The sequence below is a fragment of the Brugia malayi genome (genome assembly GCF_000002995.4).
Source record: "Brugia malayi strain FR3 genome assembly, contig: Bm_v4_Chr3_scaffold_001, whole genome shotgun sequence".
NCBI classification, from domain to species: Eukaryota; Metazoa; Nematoda; class Chromadorea; order Rhabditida; family Onchocercidae; genus Brugia; species Brugia malayi.
This window is the reverse complement of record NW_025062477.1, coordinates 7,987,849-8,009,715: the sequence shown is the minus strand read 5'-3', so window position 1 is coordinate 8,009,715 and position 21,867 is coordinate 7,987,849. Positions and strand designations below refer to the sequence as shown.

The 21,867-nt window shown below is 30.5% G+C and overlaps 2 protein-coding genes across 4 annotated transcripts in view; both read right to left on the bottom strand.

Moving 5' to 3' along the window:
- Positions 1-18,722, bottom strand: part of Bma-lim-9 (Uncharacterized protein) — a gene marked incomplete at both ends in the record, with an annotated part of 30,059 nt that extends 11,337 nt beyond the window's left edge. For 2 of the 3 annotated variants that reach the window (XM_043080385.1, XM_043080386.1), the window contains 5 exons: positions 85-191; positions 706-809; positions 5,806-5,930; positions 9,747-9,902; positions 10,204-10,314. In XM_043080385.1, the coding sequence (XP_042936319.1) occupies positions 85-191; positions 706-809; positions 5,806-5,930; positions 9,747-9,902; positions 10,204-10,314 (603 nt within the window). Of the gene's footprint in view, positions 1-84; positions 192-705; positions 810-5,805; positions 5,931-9,746; positions 9,903-10,203; positions 10,330-18,482 lie in introns of those variants that run through there. The other variant, XM_043080384.1, reaches the window with a different exon arrangement.
- Positions 18,723-21,152: 2,430 nt separating this feature from the next.
- On the bottom strand, positions 21,153-21,867 carry Bm12877 (Uncharacterized protein; the record flags this gene model as incomplete). The annotated part of the gene is made up of 2 exons (XM_001901152.2): positions 21,153-21,272; positions 21,712-21,867. 2 exons carry the CDS (start codon positions 21,865-21,867, stop codon positions 21,153-21,155), a joined length of 276 nt encoding a protein of 91 aa, XP_001901187.1.

Sequence of the window (21,867 nt, the reverse complement as noted above, 5' to 3'; positions counted from 1 at the left end):
AAAATTCTTTCTCTCATCTCTTACAATTCATAACTTTTCTTACAATTAGCATTTTCAGGAATGAAATGAAGCTTTAACGTAAACCTTAAGACGAGTGAGTCCTGGTGGCACCCACGAATAGCCATGACTGATAGAACCGGGAGCATCAGTACGACCAGTACTTTGTGCCACTGCGATTGATGACATTTTTACTGAAATTATGTACCAGTAGTGATAGAAGAATAATGCCAAGCGCAAAATGATACCAAATTGTCGTTATATAAAGTGCTGAAGAGAATGGCAATGTATGCATATAGTGATAAAATCAATGCATAATAACAGACAGATTAAGACCATTAAGTAAAGTAGAAAAATGTTTCTGGAAAGTATTAACAGTTTTAATTTACTTCTCAAGCATTAAAACACAATGACAATGACTGCTTCTGCTTCAAAGCCGACATATTTTGAAGTAATTAAGATAGTTTAATAACCAATAACCTATGCCAAGCTCATCAGTTTGATAATTCATGCCCTTTTTGACCTGTAAGCAAGTCGTAGATTTATTGAATTAATAAATTTAGAAGGGTGGAAAGATTTTGTCAAAAAGCACACACACACACACACACACACAAATATCACATACACTCACACTTAGATAATATACTCAAATTCAGTATAGCAATCGATAGTATTTCTGGCAAACTGAAAGAAAAAAAAATATCATACGTTGTGGTAGCGAGATTCCGATACGTTTAGAGGCAGTAAAGTTGCGACTACGTGAAGCCGTTTCGTGGTCAGTACGATCGCACTTGCAATGAGCGCAGACTTTCCTGAAACAGACGTCAGTGTTAGTTTTGTTGTTTATCTTCAATACATTTGAGATGGGAAAATACCGTCAAAGTAAATTGTTCATGTGCTTGGTTTCTTGAAGACTCTCAGGGAAGCAAATATATTGCGTCAATGAGGGGTCATGACACGGAGAAGAAATGCTTTCCCAGAAAGGAGACTTTTAAAGCAATATTATTTGAATTTAATCTTAATTCAGAAAAAAAGATTGCCAAAAATGGAATTAGAAACTTAAAACTATAAAAATTAATGCCATATAAAAATGCTAATTTGAGAATTTCATTCGAAAAATTTTAAATTCCACGTTCATATAAATTATTGTTTTTAAACTACAAAAAATTTTAACGTTATTTAAATACTGCTTTTAGGAAATGATTACGGGCAAAAATTACTTGCAATATTAGTATTATGAATTTTACAGATTCTCAACAAAGATAACTATATTAATTGTCCGCTTCATCTTCTATTTCTAAAATGAACTTAAAGTCTCTAACTCTGAAAAATATTGCACCTACTTTTTCTTATCTGAGCCATAAAATTTTATTTGCAACTAAATTTCCTAAAAAAATAAAAAAACAGGAAGATTGTGAGATCTGATTGGAAGCAGTTTCATTAATTCGGGCAGAATTAATGAATCGTTGCTAAGGTCTTCTACTTACTAGTGAGCAAAAAAACCATTTTATAGCATTTAGTTAGCACAGTGAGAAACAAAATGTATTTACTATGGAATTACTGACGTCGAAGTATGATAACTATGGTGGTATAAATCATTCGCTTATTTATTAATGTATTAAATTAGTCACAGGATACATTTTGTCAGTGAAATGCACAAATTTAAAATCTAGGAAATGACTCATAAGTTTTCTGAATGTATAAATTAAATATTTTTCCAGTTCTCTAACAATTTGACAAGTTAATTTATTGGTTAAAGTTTTATTACATAAAAATTTTTTAATATTTGATTTACTATTTCTAAAACAGCTGAAAATAAGAAACTAATCGGGAAATTTCAAAGTCATTAGATTTTAATCCAGTATGGGTCAATCCAATTTTAGGAAAACATGTTTGGACTTGATGATTTGTACATCAATTTGAGCATAAATATCGACATAGACTTCACACTGACTTTGGGCTTCAGTTCGAAGACATGAATTACAATCGTGATAAAATTTTAAATTCTGTGCTTCCAATAAAAATTTATATCCACTAATGGTTCCATCAAGCAGATGTCTTTTTTCAGAAAAGAGATCAAATTGAACATTAATTAGATAGAAGTCGGAATTTAAAATTCACAAATATCGTTGGAATTATTTCATTTAAATAAAAAGATGAGCTAAAATGAGGAATTTTTGGAAACATTGCAATTTTCATCAGAGTTTCAGTAGAAGCAAAAAAAAAAAAAAAAAGAATAAGTTTCAAGAAAAACAAAAATGAGCGTAAATGTGGACATCTCAACAGTACTAAACTTCAAATCAGTTTTAGCATATTATTAGCGCAGATGGAAACCAATTATACAGATAGCTCGAACTGCTTTAAAGTGATGATCCATCTTTGAAATATATCCTATCACAGTCTCATCTCTTATAGCTTACTACGCCATTGCTAGTACTGCAGCTATTAAAATGCATCATTTCCCATCATTTTTTTAATTTAACGCTGTCCTATTATGGCGTTTTCCAGAAATTTTCAATCACTCCAAAAATTCTCTTTGCTAATTAAATTCGAACGCAAGCCAATACCTATTTTAATCAACAAAAAGAATTAAGCTGAAGATATGAAAATGCCTCGAAGCACTGAAATGTCATTACCGTTTTCATAGTGATGCTTGAAAAAGTATCAGGCGTAGTTTCAACCGAGAAAATCATTTATTCCAGAATCAAAATTATTTCGTTATCATGTGGAAGTTTTTGAGAGGAATGAGAATATAAGGAATTTTCCAAAGACTCATGGAAAAGGACAAAGCAAACATACACAGCAATGTCGGAAAACATCAACAGTAAATTCGCGAATAGCACCGATAACTGAGGACGACAACTGGATTTTAAGGCAAGGAAAAACACGTGAAAGAAGTTGAAGAATAGAACATCTGGACGTATGATGTGGTAGCGCAATCGGAACTGAAGCAATCCTCAAGCGCTAATGTCTGATGGCAAAAGGAAATGTTGCAATATGTAAGTGGTGTTCCGAGTATTGCTGCTGCTGCTCCTGCTGCTTTTTATAATAACAATCAGAATTTCAAGACAACGTAATAGCCAGATGTTGCTGCTGTCACTGTAACCGTTGTTTAATTAGCGTTGAAAATGCAGTTGAAGATACTTTGGGTAATTCGAAACGATGCTCAGCTTCAAAGTTTATATTGTGAGTTCGATTAAATGCCTCTTTTGGCAAAGATTGAATGTACCTAAAGACTCATATTTTAAAAAGATTTAATGCAGTTCAGAAGCAACGAATTAACAGAGTTTTGATATTAATAAGAGGAATTAGAGTTTTTTTGCTGGTGATGAATTAGAAGCAAATAGATTGTGAATGTCATCAGTCCAAAAATGTCCCTCAAAAATTTATGCTCTATCAAAACTTCCAAAGATGGATTAATTGCTTATGAAGAAGAGAGTACGAACAATACTCAGCTTTCTCCAAATTTCAAAAATCATTCCAATACATATTTATATGTGCCATCGTACTATATCAGTAGACATCCCTATGTATGAAAAAAATAGCTTTGGCTAAGACTGAAGTTTTGAAAACATGAAAGAAAGGAGTCTGAGGGCACTTGGACTGATAGGAAGAAGCCACACAATATATGAGCAATAAAGCATTAAATCAATTTCAGCACTGTGCTAGCAAAAAGTACACTAATTTTTAGGCTCTTCCCTCTAACCTATCTTGGACTTCGGAACCTTTCGTAAAATTATCAACTGACATCCAATACTGGATTAAGGAAGAGATGGAATTTATTCCTTAGAACAAAAAGATCATTTTTAGATCTCAATTAAAATTTTAATCCAGGTGTTCAAATTAAACCTAATACCAGCAATATGCTTCATTTCCTATTTTTTTTTTTTTTTTTTTTCACACTTTAAATCTGCTTTTAACTAAAATTTTTGTTTTAACAAAAAGAGAATAATTTGAAAGCTTATTTTCAATATTCGACATATTCAATCAATACTCGAATTTTTTATATTTGAATTGAAGTCATTACATTTGAAAGTAGTTGCATAATATCCAAATGCATGCTCGAATCTTAAATCCATAAGATCATTTGAGCAAAAAGTGAATATACAAGAGAATAAGCAAAGTGCATTTAATTGAATTGAAAATGTACTATCAATCTATCTACCTTGCTGTCAAAAGATCTAAAACTGTCCAGATCGTAGCTTTCGATCAAATGAGAAGAATCAGCAATAAATATATGAAAAGCTCAAAGCAGTTAATCTTCAGAAAGTAATGCTGCATTTTCTTGACAAACAATTGAGAAACAACCCGTAATTATGCATCAAGTGATTCCAATAGGAAGCAATAAATTTAATTAGCAAGCAGAAGAAATAAACTGATTGTTAGGTAGGAAATATTTCTTCGATACCAAAATGTTATACTACTTTTATCAATATGTATAAAAAGGTTTCAAACTTTAGATTCTGAAGAAGTTGTTTGGATTTAGGAAAAGGAAAACTGAGTGCTTGGAATTCTTAATCATTCCTTTGAGTAGAAATAGCTTTAAGGATTTAAAATATTAGTAAATGCTTTTGCATAAACTAGTCTCAAAGTTATTATGTATGAAGCGATTAAGTGTAAACTACTGAATATCTATTGTTATATTAACTACAAAGGAATAGGCCAGAAACAAAATTCATTACTTTACGAGCAAACCATTTTTTTTATTCCACTTACCTATTGAGAAAATTAAACCAAAATAATTTTTTCATATTCCATGCAATCGGCAAGAAATTAAAATCAAACTGATTCTTTAAAAATTCACTTTTTAATCATTGGTTTAACTTTAATTTAAGTTATTTAAAAGTACAAACTGTTTCAGTAAATGACTTCACAATCAAATGCTAAATTTTTTAGCCAAATCTTTTTCTGAGCCAAAACTTATCAGAGATACATACAACAATAGGAAATCATCAAGAACCTCACAAAAATATGCAAAGCAATAAGAACTCTACTAATATGATAGCGGATGGTGGTTTGTTTACATTAGTGTCCTTTCAGAGAGGTCCTTATTTTGGTATTGTTCCTATGTCAATAAATGTTGAAAAGAGAAGAAAGAAAAGAGTATAAGATTAGCGTTCTAGGAACTTTGATTAGCTTGGCTCTTGCTTTCAATTACGGGTAGAGGCATTGATTTTGCGCAGTTACACACCCTTCTTGGCTCATACCAAGCTTAGTAACCAATCAGTTGGTTAACATATTGCTTAATTTCCACTTACATTTGGTGCTCTTAACTTCGAATCTTTCTGCATTTGATGTTACATTTGAAAATCTGAATTTCAAATGTTGTTAATTTACTTTGTAAATTTGTGTAGCACCACACAATTCACATTTCTTTTTTTTTAAATCTCAAAAACAAGAGAAATCAAAATTTTTACAATAAAATAATGATTTTGATAAGTAAGGAAAGATTCCAGAAATGTGATTGAAATAAAAATGTTACATTTTCATAAAAATACACAAAAAGCTAATAGGACTAAGCAACTTTGAAGTTTTTGCGAAATTAATTTAACTAACACATTCATTTCAGAATCAAAGTCAAGGTAAAACAATTGATTTTATTAATGCAAAGTTGAAAAATTGAGTTAATGAAATCAATTAAGTCTAGTAGTACTAGATACAAAATATAAAGTTTTTGATGTTGACCTTATTTATCTTTTCATCTGGTTGTTTAGGAAGTAACATTAAATAGACTAGTCGATGTATTATTGGAAACTGGACTGGGACGACGATTATTGCTGATTCGGGAAATAGAAATAAAGAACTGACCTCCAAGGATGTGGTTTAAAACCAGTGCATTTGCAGTTTAGCGATAAGCAAGGCCTTCCCAAATCAACATCTTCATCACAAGCGCTATACTTTAGCATTGTCTTGTAATGTTCTGATGATATGTCCTGCAAAAATATTAGTTATTAGCAGTTTAAAATTTGCAAAATTTAAGAGGGGAGAAGGGCCCAATTGAGAGTGAAATGGGAAAGATGGTTGGAGAGGATGAGAGATATTCAAATATTTCAGTTGTAGGCGACAAGCCGTCTTTCCTGTCATGCGGAAGTTGTCTTTGTCATGTCATATAACCAGTCCGTCCAGATCTTTCATTTTCTGCTTTAATATCACTCCATTGATCTCCGTTTTTCCAACCGTAATGTTTTGTGTAATTTTCCTCAAATCTTCAATCCTTACCTCTTTGTTCATCAGCACCTTTTTTGAGTCACTGTGGTTATCTTGTAACTTCAAAACAATTTACACAATTTATCAAAATGTTCATTAATCTTTCAGATATGAACAAGATACTTCAATTAAATCAAAATGATTTTTGTCATAAATCTAGAGAATGAAACAACGCTACTATTTTTGGCTTCCGGAAATTCTTAAGAGTGATAATATAACAATGATAGTAAAGCACATGTGAGAAGCTAACTGATGATAATCACCACAACCTATTATTATCTGTCCACTAGAGAAGACAAATTTAATTGTAGAAGCTCTGAATTCGAGAAGATAGCTATTTCTGTATTCGTTTTGCATGCATCATTTACTTCTCTGATCATTCACTGTAGTTTCCTTCTCTGATAATCAAATAATTTGAACAACTGCTGTTCCTAAAATTTCATTTAAAAAAGAATTTGCAAACTACAAAGATAGTCTTCAAAATGTAAGTTAGAGAGAAAACTGCGAACTTCAATAGACCGACCCCTCAGACCAAACAGCGTCTGCTCATCCCATCTCAACATCTTCGGTTAACGGTGTGTTCATCCCTTCATAATTATCATTTTGAAACTAAGTTTATCTAATTAACCAATAAATTGAAATCTTTTACACCAAAAACTGATCTCGGCTAGTGTTTTAAAATATGACATTTCATTATATTAAATTTGTTAAACCATTAAATTTGGAAATCAAATTTTGACTTAATATTTCGTTTATCCAAAATATTTACTTCCTTAATGGCGAAGGATAACTAAGTTTCAGTCGCAAGAAGCAAAGAAGTATGATGGAGTAGAATTCTCTTCTACCAACAAAAACCAGCAATTTATCTAATATTTTCAAATTGAAATTTCCAGCAAAGAAATTTAGGAAGAACTAATTTACCCTCTCGCAATCCAACTCTTCTCATCAATATGTAGGTAAAGTCAACTTCTTCATTATCTTTTTTAAATCACCAAAAAAATTGACTAATTGACTATTGAAACTATTGAAGTACGTGCATATTCTATCAATAAATTTCTTCAGAAATTACAATTTCGCTTAATCGAATTGAAACCACAAGGGATATATAATGAAGGAGAAAATGAAATTTTTCAAATTTTCAAAAGTATTCATAGGAAATTTTGATGTTCGACATAAACCGAGAAAATGCTCTTGCATTAAATTTCCGTAATCTTTGTTTCCAATTGATAGCTCTCACTTTTCAAATTTTACCAAAGATTTTCCATTTGAAAATTAAGAGTTGAAAAAGATGTAAAATTTATTCTAATCCAATACATAGCTTTTTAGAAAAGACATTAAGAGAGCAACACAAAATAGTTAGGACTTGGTTGAACATAAGTTTAGATGGAAAGCGAAAAGACCTATAAGAGTTAAACTTAGAATTACAAAGGGTTTAAAATAAATGATTTCAAGTTCTTTCATTTATACTCCACTGATAAAGACATCAAATATATGCATTTCTATCTCATATATTAATCTGTATTACATGTTAAAATTGAAAACGATAAGGCTACTTCTAGAGAAAAAGTAAAAAAAAAATTAATTACATTAATTGCATGGAATTGATTGTTAAGTGTCGAAGCATTACGATTTACATATGATCTAACTATGGCCATCTTGTTGTCACCTTTCGAGAGATTCTATATCCTCAAATGTGAAATGATATGTGAGACTAGGAATAGTTGTCATCATTTGATTTAGGAATGAATGAAGAAAGCCATAATGATGAATGGATGCAAGGGAATGAAATCTGTTCACAAAACAAAGCTAATAAAGTAGTAGCAATAATTTAAATGTTAACATTGAGGAAAAAGAATTAAAATATGCAAAATCCGAAATAGTTGTGTAAATTCCACGATGACAAAAGCAATTTTATGTCAATCAGATATAAATAAATGTTATAATATTGATATTTTGGTTTTTCTAATATCAAAGTAACAAGTGACATTGTAACCTCGCATCTAAGATACTCCTTTAACTCCCCCCTAATTCTTTCCTGAGGTTTAATTAATGCTGCATTGAAATGCCAGATTATTGCTTTCTTGATTCAAATTATCTCGCCTTAATTTTTTGCTTGAGTTCTGTTCTTGCTTTTAACCGGAACAAGACTTTAACTATAGTGATGATTAAGACCGGAAAGCGAAGGGATGGAAATAAATGTTTCACTATAAGCAGCATCACATGACCTCAACTATTATTGCTACAAAGCTCAATTATCGACTACATAAGCGATTTCTAAATAATATGGAAGAATAATGATCTACAATGGAAATTATTCCTTCCTCCGTCAAGAAGTGGCACTTTGTTTCTTCCATAATGAATGTAGTGAGTTCGGAAAAGAAGCACAATTTAGAAATGCAAAAAACTTTTGCCATCCTCTACCTTCTGAAGTGAAAATAAACTATGATAAAATATAAGACGTAGTGATAAGCATGAGTTAAGACAGTTATCATTCCTGCACCTTAAAATAAAATATTACACAGTTTGATTACAACCAATTTGAATCCAATTTAAAAAAGCAACAATTTTGCATGTGATATACTTTGCTTAGTCGTCAGAACATTTAACAGTTAATTGATGGATTCTACAAGTAACTGCATGGGAAATATATTCTGCTGAAACGAATAAGAATTGGTAACTCAGTCAGTAGCACTATTACAATTATCTGATCAGTTATGAAGACTGGTATATTAGCAAATCAATAGCAATAATCTGGTACAGAGTAAGTGATCATCTTTGCTGTTACGTCAAAAGATATATTCGACAGGACTGATGTACAAAATTACAGAAGTAAAGAATTGCTTCGAGAAGTCATTATCATTAATTGCAAAGAAGAAAGAAAAGACAACAAACCGGACTTTGAGTTGGAAGTTAGCTATTTGTAAAGTGCTATTCGGGGAGGAATCGAATCTCAGTAGAAATATAAGACAACTATTTAAATGACAAATTATTCTTCCAGTTGGAAAATAACTTCGTTTTTGCTTCAACCAAAAGATAGTCAATTCATTCCCTCTGCGACACAGCCGAATTGTCATCAACGTTGGAGTATCAAGAAGTGATACTGCATGAAGGAATGTTTCAGAGCAACAGCTGGTTACTAATTCGATCAATTTTTATCTCATCTAATATTAACTTTAAGTTATTTCTTCCCTGATAACTGAAGCTGAAATGTAACTAGAGACATCTTTTGTAAATGACAAAATTTCACTGTTTGAATTCACCAATCAGACTGTAAGAATATCAAGCAATAATATTCTGTATATTCTTAACAAATTTATCCAACGGACTTTGCAAGCAATATTTAATGAGCTTTGGGAAAATTTCTTCAGAATGTCAAATGAAGTTATTACCGTCTTTAAGATTAACCTTACTGTATGAGTAAATACAAAGGAAAAATGTATTTCATTAGAGTCTAATTGAAGTCGTCATGTTGTTTCATTTTTAGAACTCAAAACTTTGTTCAATACTAATCGATCAATACTAAAATGATGTAATTGGCATACCGTCTTGATGAAATCATCGTGTTCTAAGGAAGTAATCTTGACAATTCTGTCAGCCAAGCATATTTCCGGTCGATATTTCGCATTCTCATGATGATCTATGCGGCAGTATTCAACCAGACTACCCTCTTGAATTTCGCCATCTTTCTCTTCCAAATACTGCAGTAGACTTTTTTCAAATTACGTACGTCATATTTTATCAGTTAAATCGTTCCACTTGGTTCACTTTATTTCGATGACCAAATTGAATCGCTGTGCATTTGAAGGATAAATGCCCATGAATTTCAAGGCAAGAACGCTTTAAAATATTCAGTTCCGTTGAAATGAATTATGACCTAGTTGATCAAACTAAAATATGAGTCTAATCAACTAGAATCGGTGTGCAGCCAAGTCTGAATGTGTGAAAGTTAACAAAACGTTTCAGAGGAATCCGGAAAAAGTTGTGAAAAATTGTGAACACCTGATCAGTAACGTCGGTGATTTTCATGATATGTTTATCAGCGTCTGAACTGCTGTTACTACTGCTTTTGTTGTTGTTGCTGTACGGATGAACCGTTGCTAACATTGTCATACTATCTGCTTTCTCCTGTAATCTTTCAGTAAAATAATTAATTGGTAGACATTCAATACATTAAGTGTTGAATAGCGAAATGTAAATAAATTTCGGAGTCTAAAATTTGAGATCGGAAGATGCTCATAAAAGATACCTTGCGGTATTACAGAAGGTTAAGACAATTTATGAGGAAGCAATGAAATTTTACCTTCAGTCAATAAGATTTTAGCGTCAAATTATATAAAGAGACCAAAAGACTATAAAGAATTGAATCATCAGTTTTGATTCTTTCTGATAGAGGAAGGCAAGTTCTGAGATTTTTGGCACTTTAACAAATTATTTTAAACAAATTAAACAAATTATTTCAAAATGATAAAAGTTGTACCAAATATGACAAACGAAGTGATTGATGTGAAAATGAAAGGTTATCTGAAGTTAATTAATTTCCATCCTTTTTCTTTTATAGCTTATAATTTTGAACAAAATTTTCTGTTTATTCTATTTTTTACCGACTTTTTTTTTTTTTTTTTTTATTAAAAAGATGCTCTTTCCAACTGCGACGGCAGAAGGGAAAATTAATTTTTTGTAAAATTAATTTGGACGGGTAAATATATTGTAGACATGAGATAAACTGTTGACGAATTACTTCACTGTCTATTTATTTCGATAAGTAAAATAAAAGTTTACACTGTAAAAGTGAGCTAAATTGTTGACGAATTACTTCACTGCCTGCTAATTTATTTAATTCCAGACATGCAATGTTCTATGAGTTACCTAATAAGGTAATTTTCTTATAATTTATGATACATAAGATTAATGTTATTGTAGAAGTAAAAATGAAAGACTAAAGATTATAGTCATTTTCATTCATCAAAACTAGGAATTTCCTAAAAAGAAATTAAAGTTACTAATTCGTTTCAAAGTCTAAACAAGAAATAAGGCATTTCAAAGTAGTTATAATTGCAAAATGAAATTCTCGATAAAAACGAAAGTAAATTTCTTGCTGAGTATATGACGAAAATAAAAGTCACTGCTAGAGGCTGAGTCATGTATTTCTATACCAAGTTTAATTTTTTTACTTTCATAAACAACAATTCATTAAAGGACGGTTAATTTATAATTATAACGAAGTTTTCTTGAATCAGATTTTTGATTGATCTACATTTAATTCTAATAAATTCTTTCAACAAATATTCTTGACTTCAACAGTTTTCCGCTATTTTTCTCACTTCTTCCATCTTTTCCATCCTATTTCATTGATTTCAGTCAACACATATTTAACTCTTAATAATTCATTATTCATAAACCATAACGGTAATTTTAATTATTTTAATTTAATTATCTCTAACTGAAATGGAAACTACGTGTTGGCACAGCAGAAGGCGGGAACATGGAATAGAACATAAAACAAGTGCAATCTGCAGAGTTGAAAAACTGCTAAAGCTAGGTATTTCGAAAGAAATTTTCGGGAAAACAACATTCCGAAAAAAAAATTTAACTCAAGAATGAATGAAAAATAATGTGCAAATTAAAGTAATTTTAATACATTACCTGGCGATAATTCACTTTGAATTCAATACTTTCTCGTTTTTCAGTAATAAATAAAAGAAGTCTAAAAATCCGTCGAATGAGTTAGACAAAACAATTTGATGTTTGATGTTTTTGGCATCATTTAAAAGAAGTGATGCTAAAAATTCGCCAGATAGATATACTATCTCAATAACCAAGGCCTGTTATTCACGGGTGGAAGGCATGACACTATGCGATTGAATCAATTACTTGAAAAATGGGTTATCTTCATTTTATACGATGTGCGGAAGTATGAAACTCTTCATATTCATGGGAGAATTTCGAAGTAAATAGTCAGTCTTATTAAATTAATTCTCCTTCCTGTCTCTCTTACTGAAAAGAAATGAATAAAAGGTAAAGTTCATTTTTCACATTTCCCTCCTCAATTAAATGACTTCACTTTTTTTTTCTTGAAAATTGTTTCTTTTATTGGATTCTAAAACAGCTTTCAATATCTGAAATTAAATATTATGATTTTGCTGATTTGGTTAAACATTTTCTTAGAAAGTGCTAATTGGCGGTTTTTTGATTGAAAGGGACTGTTTTAATAACATAAATCTCATTTAATAAATTTAATAAGAAGTTGAAAAATAAATCATTATTTTCTCTTATGCAAATTCCAGTGAAAAAGTCATTATGCTCATTGGTAATCTTTTCTTGCTATAAGGAAAATGGAATGATGAAAAACCAGTTAATTTTTTTTAAGTTCCTTAAATTATTATTAATTGATGCGAAAAGCACCCCCATTTATTAGAAACAGTTGTTTTCATCAACTAAAGTCATTTTCAGTAAAAAGTATCAAAAGGAGCAAAATCTGTTTAATTATTTATCCCCAAATATTAAAACTTTGTGATCAAAAATCTTTGAGTTTTATTTAACGACTTTTTTACCTTCCTTTCTTTAAAACTTGCGAAGCTCTTTGTATCTAAGCTGTTTAAATTTTCGTTTTTACTTAATTATTTAGGTGATAACGTCAATTTAAATATTATTCTCATCACCGTGAACATTCCTATCAAAAAAATATACAAATAGTGGTTCCTCTTGAAATTACAATTAAACTTTCTTTTTTTTTCTTTCTATCGACTAACCGCAATCTGAGTACTTTATTTGATTTGAGCAGTAAAAAAGTTCAAATGATAAGGAACGTTAGCAGGATAACTTATGTGTCGATGTGGCATCATATTATGATTTTCTAGAGAAATGTCTCAGAATGATTCGTTCTTAATTAATAAAAGAGAGTCTATTTAACTTATTGAATGAAAGAAAGCTTCATTTAATCATGTTATTCTTCTAATGATATCATATCATCCTTGCCATAAGTGTCCTTTTCATAATTATTGTTGGTATAACAAATGGATTGTTTTGCTTTTGTCCATGCTAATAGAGATTTATGATTTTTAGTTCTTTATTGTTTGGATATTTCTGTGCAAGCCTAGAAAAGATGCTTTAGCCTGAAAGATGATGACTGAAAGACGAAGACTGAAGGAGTTAAAAATAGGAGAATGGAAGAAGGAGGAAGATTACTATTATTATTCGGATTTGAATCAGTCAGATCCTGAACCTAAATAAAAACCTTGAATCATTTGCTCCAACATTCATTCTCTTTTTATCTTTCACCAATAATTTTATTGCTATTATTGTCGTCGTAATCTCACTATTAATATAATTATTATTTTTGCTGATATCGACATAAATCTTATAATCTTTCATTAATATTAGTATGTCATCAGTACGAGATACGATGTAAAACCCGGTTCAGTGTTTGGTTTATCATTTTGTGAAGAAAAAGAGAAGGTAAATGATTGTGATCATTGACGGTAATGATAAGCTCAGTGCATGCAGAACAGCAGCTCAGCTTGCATTCAAGGAGGACAGGATAGGTATTTGAGAAGACAAGTAGTCGAATGATTAATTATTGCCACCCTTTCTAGTAGTTTTACCTGCGACTCAAAACAAATAAATAAAAAACAAGTTCTTTAGTAATGACTGATGCCAGTGTTAGATGAAATAATTATAACAAATAATCATCACACCTGAGTGAGTATATTCATAATTATCTAACTGCTCATTTTTCAGATCGCTTCTGATAAGAATGTTGGGAAGATAATGCTAGTTGAAATAAATGCATTGTGAGCAAGTACAATATCAAAACGAAGGTGTAATCAAGCTGGTGAGAGTTTGTCGAAGAAAACTTCAATTTCTATTTCAAAGGAACAAAAAGCTTTAGATCATATCTTTTAAAAATATTTAGCCATTAATTTTGTAGTTTAGTTGAATGAAGCTTAGAATGAAAGAAGTATAAATTTATCGTCCTAGTAAAATGGAATAAAATCGATCAGTGATTGATAGAAAGTGATTCAGAAATCCTTCATTTTTTGATGGCAACGAAAGGACTTTTGCTGCATTCGGAGACGTATAGCATAAAAGAGCATGCGATGTGGCAAAAATAAAAAAAAAGTTTGGAATGAAATAAAATTTGGATATATCTAAAGTACACGACACAGCTTCGATAGTTCACGAAGTTCTGATGTCAGATGTTGCTTCATCTCGTAAGTAATTAACTTAAATAGTTGAGTGCCCTGAGTTTTTTCTAAAAAACTGAAATCACAAACTTGTAAACAATTAATTTAATAATTGTTGACAGAAAATCTATGCTTTGTTCCAACTCGTTTATTGTCAGAAGAATGCGATTAATCACATTTTATGAAATAGAAAGGTATAAATACTAGAAGCAGAGCTATTAAGAAGATATAAGGACTAAGAAGAGATGAACACTACTAATTCAACAGTTCGTTAAATAAACTATATCAAAAAAACACTGATGATTCACTAAAAATATGTAGTCAACTGCCATTTATCAATGCAATATCAGAAGAGAATACTATCCAATCGAGTAATTATGAATAGGCAATAGCCAAAATGTCACTGATAGCACTGCAGTTGAAGGCTCAGCTTTCAAAGTCATTATTCTTCTCCTCAAACATGCAGTTATGGAATTTGTAAGTCGTACTGACCGAACTGTCCTCATCATTATGCTGCTGTAACTACAAAAGAAGGTAGAAGAAAATTTAAATACCTCTTGTAATTATCTTAAAAAAAAAAGTTGGAAATAGCGAATAATCGTACACTGAGCAGAAGCTGTCGAAGAGAAAGTGAGCAGTTGTTATAACCTTCGATTTAGTAAATGAAACGGCGTCATTGACAACAATCAAAGATGATGACAGTATCGCGATAATGAGCTACCGTTGTTGCTACAGCAGCGCGACACATCAATTCAAATTTTGTTGACATTTCTTTTGAGCAAAACAAAAAAGGCAGAATTATGAATATGCCGTACGGATACTGTCATCAATTTTGCAAGCGGAAAAGGTTAATGTTGTTGAAAAACGATAAACAAAAAAACGACTTTATTTGGATTATAAATCTTGGGATTTATTTATTTATTTTTATTTCAAGTATGTTCACATTTTACGAAAAAAAAAAAAGAACTTTAGTCTTGATTGGATAGGTACAGAAAGAATGATTGAGACAACAGCGCAGGTATCAGTGATCTTGTCAATTACTATCTTCCCTGTCAGCAAGTGATTTAATGCTACTCACATCAAACTTAATTCTAACTAAAGAATGTTTTACCGCATTTAAAAGAAGGATGATTAAGGAATGTAAAACACATACCTCTAGTGGATTTCCATACAGTAGAAAACTCAACTAATTAATAATAGCTATCAAACAGTAGTCACTGTTGGTCATTAATTGATGTGCAGGAAGTGCGACAAAACTTAAAGTAGAAAACAGAGAGAAACAGCTCGAGGCTATTTTCTCTTGAAACCAGGATAGCGATAAAAATAAAACCACCCATTCTTTTCAGTGCTCCTTCATAAATTAGAATCACTTTACATTATTATCCTTCCTAAATGACTATAATTCACACAATAAAAGGCTAAAAAGAAGAAAAATTTTAATATGGGTGTGTTAGCAGAGATGTCACTGATACTATACCTGCACATATTCTTTTAATCGAGTGATTAAATATTAAATGTAGCAAAGTGCTTGAAAGGCAGTTTCTTCGATTCTCAAAGCACAAAACGAGTACTTATGTATAAATCATTCCGTAGAAATTTGAAATAGTTAAATAGAATTTTATTAAAATAATTTGATTAATTATCTAGTCATATAAGACTGATCAAGAAGCTTTTCTTTCTTTATTATCACGAAAAAAGGTGAGTGAATATAGTAAAAATTTCAAAGACAAATTGTGAAGATAATTACTTTAATGACATTTTAAAGCTTTACAAATTCTAACCTTACATATTGGAACTTAAAAAGAAATCATCTCGAATTTAAAAAATTTCTTGACAAAAAGTGGAAAGATAGGAATGTAATTAAACGAAGGCATAAGAGGTTTACGTCATGCTCTAAAGACTAGAAAAATTAATTAATTTATTAAATGATTTAAAAAAAAATTACACAGACACTCTTTTACACACAGTCTGCTTTTCCTGCTCTTTTCCGAATGTCTACTGCCATCTTATTAGGATGAACGGCAGAGAACACCCATACATTTTTACACTAAAGTTCGTTGAAGTTGTTGCCACTTTAATAGGAAATGTGAATTCAATTTTAGTTGGTGCAATTACACTTCAAAACTTACTGTAATTGTGACTCCAACATTGATACATTGATAGCAATAACATTAACGCAATTACAACTACAATAACAATAATAGTAAATCCTACAATTAAGATTATTCTAATAGCTACAATAATATTGCTATCAATCATGTTATTTGCAAATGAAGGGAAAAAGGATAAAAAAGTGTGTCTGCTAGTGTAATTTCAACTTGGAAATGAACTTCCCTCATTGTACGGAAAATGTCCCAGTTGGTGACTTTTTCATCAGTTGCAAAATAATATATAGCAACAAATTGTTCTCATAGATGAATTATTAAAATAGAATTCCGGAAATGAGATAAAGTATATGATTGCATGACTTGATCAATAATTTAGACCAGATCTTATGCTTGAATTACTGCCGCTGTTACCTGAGATGCAAAAAACAGGCTCAAAATTAAAATAGGCAAATTTGAAATAGAATTACTACATAAAATTCATCTTATCTGATCAATTATCAGTTATCATTCAGTTGCATATTTGATAATGTGAGATTGCAGTTATTATTATTACTATAACATTCTTTAAATGATTTTGAAAAAAAAGATAAAATTTTGTATTTCACTTTTTTCCTACTCTATCTTTCTTGGTACTGATTCGTAAATAAGGCAGTATGAACTAAGATATCAATACATCGCCTTAAAACTACAGAAGTAAAAAAAAAAGAAAGTATCATTATGAAATTAAAGGTTAGTTAATTATTAATTAATATTATCTTTTTGCAATATAATTAATAGTAAACAGTTATTCCTATTAAAAATGCTAGGATCACTTGGTCGATGACCATAGGATTAATTTATGTATATAATCTTTCATTTATGTATAATTATTTAATTTATATATAACTGATTTATAAACATAATGGAAATAATTTACATATAACCTTTAAATTCTGAGCCTAAGTCCTGGTCCAAGCTCTACATTTCTCGACACTACTCCCGACAGGAGTCTTTTTGCATTCATTCTAACATTTAAAAAAAAGATGGATAGAAAATGGGACAACCAATAAATTTAAAAAGTCATATAAATTAATTCTTCTTAAAGAAGGAAGAATTGATGATAGACACAATATTTCAAACCAAAAAAGTAACACACTGCCACTGCTGTAATATATAAATTTATGTTCTTCAAATAAATATTGAATGCAAGAAGAGGAAAAAAGGAGAAATGAAGCATATTCATAAATCCCAGATTTCTCTCCTATAAGCGCATATTTCTTGCTTTATTCAAACAAATGTATACCTATCTAACTACATCCCAGCACTACGACATTAATTTATCGTTTCAATCACAAGTACAAGCAGATTTTTATATATAAATAAGTAAATAGTTGATGCAAAAGGTGTCAACAAAACGGTACAGTTTCTCAATCATTTCATTGTAAGAAGTTTCGTAGACGATATTTCTTTTTTTTTTTTGGGAAGAAATTTCGAGTTCTTTTCATTTTTTGAATTTTTACGTATTGAAATTGATTAAATCAAGGGCGATTTTTTTAGAAATGAAAGAGTGAGACAGGAAAGAGAAAAGAAGCAAAAAATAGTATATCGTTGAAATTATGTCGTTTTGAGAGAATCAAACAACTTATGTTGAAAAGAAATTAACAAAGAATATACATATGCTATTGTTTTGAATAAAACTAATAGCAGTAGTAACAGTAGCAATAATAATAATAGTTCGAGTCATTATTTTCAGAAAGATTATGAAAGTTGTTTTTGGTCGTTTTCAAAATTAGCATAAATTCATGTCGAGATTATTAATTTAAACTAAAGTATGTAGATCTCCTTCAAATTTTAATGCATCCCTTATTTTTTTCTTCAGTGAGACTTTAATGACTAATAAGACTGCAATTTAATACGATTAAGAAGTTGAAATCCAACAATTAAGAAATCAGATTAAGATTTGAAAACTAAATTCATGCAAGTAAGTATTTGCAAAGGACTTACTTACCTTAGTATCGTTTAATTTCATATTTGTAACTTCGATTGGTTGGGGACTCTCGTTTCGTTTATAGGTGCATTTTTCACTGATCAGCACTATCGTTTCATCCGTTTCCAATAAATCAGTAGTTTGTTTAGAACTGATTTGTTCGATGTTGTAAGTTTCAGATACTGGTTGTAACTCATCTCCCATATTCTCAGCTTTCGGTTGATAACAACAGAAAAGATTCTTCAATGGTTTCCCACCCATTATTATAGAATCAGCAATAATCCATGTGACTAGGATTCACATCAAACCAAATAACACCTACAAAAACATTACGTATTGTTCAACTGAATCTTTTTCTACTACTCAACTGAATCTTTCTACGCTGTTCCATCAACCTACATTGTTATCAAATCACGGCATTATCTATCTATACTTCCAACGTTTCTACGTTTCTTGATTTCGTTGTCATCTATGCCAGTGTTAGATGAAATAATTGTAACAAATAATCATCATACCTGAGTGAGTATATTCATAATTATCTAACTGCTCATTTTTTGTATCACGTAATGTTATGTCACTGCTGCGTGAGATAATTGCAAGAGTTTTTGGTAAAACTTTTGGGCACATTCAGATTTCTTTTGATAAGTCATTTTACTTGGTTTATCATATCTTTCTCTATTAAGGTAACATATCTATCAGGCAGCAGAAATGCTTCCACTTAGTATAAGAAGCAAAAAACAATATTTTTTTTTAGAAACTTCGAGAACATAAATAGTATACAGTCCCGTTAGTTCATTTTCAAGAACTTGTAAGCTTTTGGTTCTCATTCCAACAAAAGGTAGTAAGAGTTTTATCTCAAAATATTTGAATTATTCAATTCAAAAGATTCCTGCAAAATGTATAAATTTTTTAGAAAAAAGAATTTTACTATTTCACAGATCAAAGATATCAATATAAATTTGAATAAGTACTGAAATGTCATTGTTAAGGTTGAAATGAAGAAGTGGTAATTCCAGGAACCTAGTTTTGATGAAAAAAGGGGACACTTAACAATCAGTAATATTACTCAAATCGTCTTTTACTGATTCAGAAAAGAATTACAAATCACGAATTTATGACTAATGTTTTTATTCATTCACAAATTAACCGAAAGTGAAATTCATGGGCTAAAATAATTAACATCTGCTTCTACCAATATTTTTTTTAATTTCACTTTTATCTATACAAGCTTTGAACAAAACTGTTTAACTTTTAGTGGGATTCCAGACATTGTCCACTGCTCACAAAGAAAGTCTGAGGTTTTTTTTTTCTTGTTTTTAATCATTTTCTAGAAGCGAACAGTGACTTAATTACTTCCAATACTATTTAAGAACTAACCTTTAAATAATAAAAATTGGAAAGTAGTATGGAATGTTCAATACCTCGAAGCATTCCATAAAAATCTATTTGAAAAGTAAACATAGTTGCAGAAGGATGATAAACAAAGATTAGAAGAGCTTGCAAAGTGGCAACAACAGTAGTGGCAACGACAAGAAGATAAAGAATATTGCTGGTAATGATGATAGTTTGCCGCAGAGTGCTCAGAACGTCCCTTAGAAGAGACAGTTGTTGTTTTGTTACATCACGTCACATTGCACCTGCATAATATTTCCAATTAAACTGGTTTTAGAGCTTTCAAGAAAAATAATCCCAACTTCAAATTTAAATTTATTAACGCATAAGGAAGTTGTCATAACTGTGGACACGATGGTATATTCAGCGGTCATAGTGCATTCAGTATAGTTGTTGATCTCATATAAAAAGATCATCTAGATAGGCCTTTTTATTTGGATTGAAATTTGACAATAATTTGTCACAAAAATCACATGGGTCATCAAACTATTAAAGAGAATTTTTTTAAACCACTTTTTAACTCATTTTTAAAAACAAACCTGGCTTAATGATTTAAAACAACCGTTCTATTCAACTGAACCAACTTGGCTTCATGACATTTACCAGGCTTATGAGTAAAAATTCATCAGTTTGATTGAACATATGAAATACGTTGGATAGTGAAGGGTTAGAATATTAGATTAAGTAGTATGAGATTAAGATCAGCCATTTGCTTTGTAAATAAAATCAGTAAGAAGGAAACACAGTGAATGTTGCACCTATCTTCAACAGAAAATGATCTTATCTAAAAAATCATAAACAGTTAAGTCTGACAAGTCAAACTACACTACAAAACTACTTTTCTAAAGTGTTGTCATTCAATATCATTTCGAAATGTACTCAACCATTAAATTTAAGTCAAACTTGATAGGTTCGCTTTTACCTGAGGGCAATTCGATGTTATTTACATTATTCCAGGTCAAACTTCCATAAGCATATAACAAAAATACTGGTTAAATGAATTCGATGTGAAAATGCATTCGACTATTTATTTGAATAAATCATGCAGAATGCTGACCGGATCGATAGTGATTAATTCAAAAATGATTAATTCATAAAGTGAGCAAATGTATAATGCAAATAATATAAAGTGGAATTTTTTAGTTACCATATGTGTGGTGCAATGTGTGGTCATGGTTGTTTCTAACATGTCATCTAGAAGTCTAACAAGTTCAAGTAAAGACAGTAGCGCCTGGAATGGTAAAACATGCTGTCACCAAATACTATAACAGCTAATAGCAGTAAATCGAGAAAAATCAATTATTCAAGAGCTGTTTCGATGATGTTAGGAGCTGGTGCTTTTGTTGTTGGCATGTTCTCTATTGGTATTTCCTCTGGTGTCAGTGGCATCTCCTCCGGTGGATGTATTCGTTGCAACTCCTGCAATAGCATATCAAGTTCGAGTCGAAAGTACAAAGTTGGAGGTTCTACCAATCTTGAATCGTTTGCTCAATTTTAAAATACTATGTTTTAATTACAATATGGAATATTCCAAAAGTATTTCAAATACAGATATTTTTAGTCTTTCTGTTAAGTTGTTCCTCTAGATGAAATAAATATGAGCAGCAGTTCACACAAGAAGTAAAAGTGACGTTAGCCTTTCCCAAGAGAACCGCCACTATTATATCAAGATGATGGTTTCTATTTTGCTAAAGTTATTACATATCAAGCATTTTATTTCAAGTACGGTTATTATATTCTCTTACAATCGGTGAATCCATTTCTCTCTCCCAAAGAACTTTCACTCATAAATTTTTATATACTCCGATATGCTTTTTGAAAATTTTATATTTTTTGAAAATTAAAAATAGTGAATTACCTGTTCATTTGATGAAATGTTTGAATTATCGGAAGAAGTAATATGAATAAGTGTACCATCTACGACATTATTGCTAGGAACTATATCCTGTTTATCCTGAACTGATTTTACCGATTCATGGCTCAAATCATACGACTGGGAGTGTGAACCTCCCAT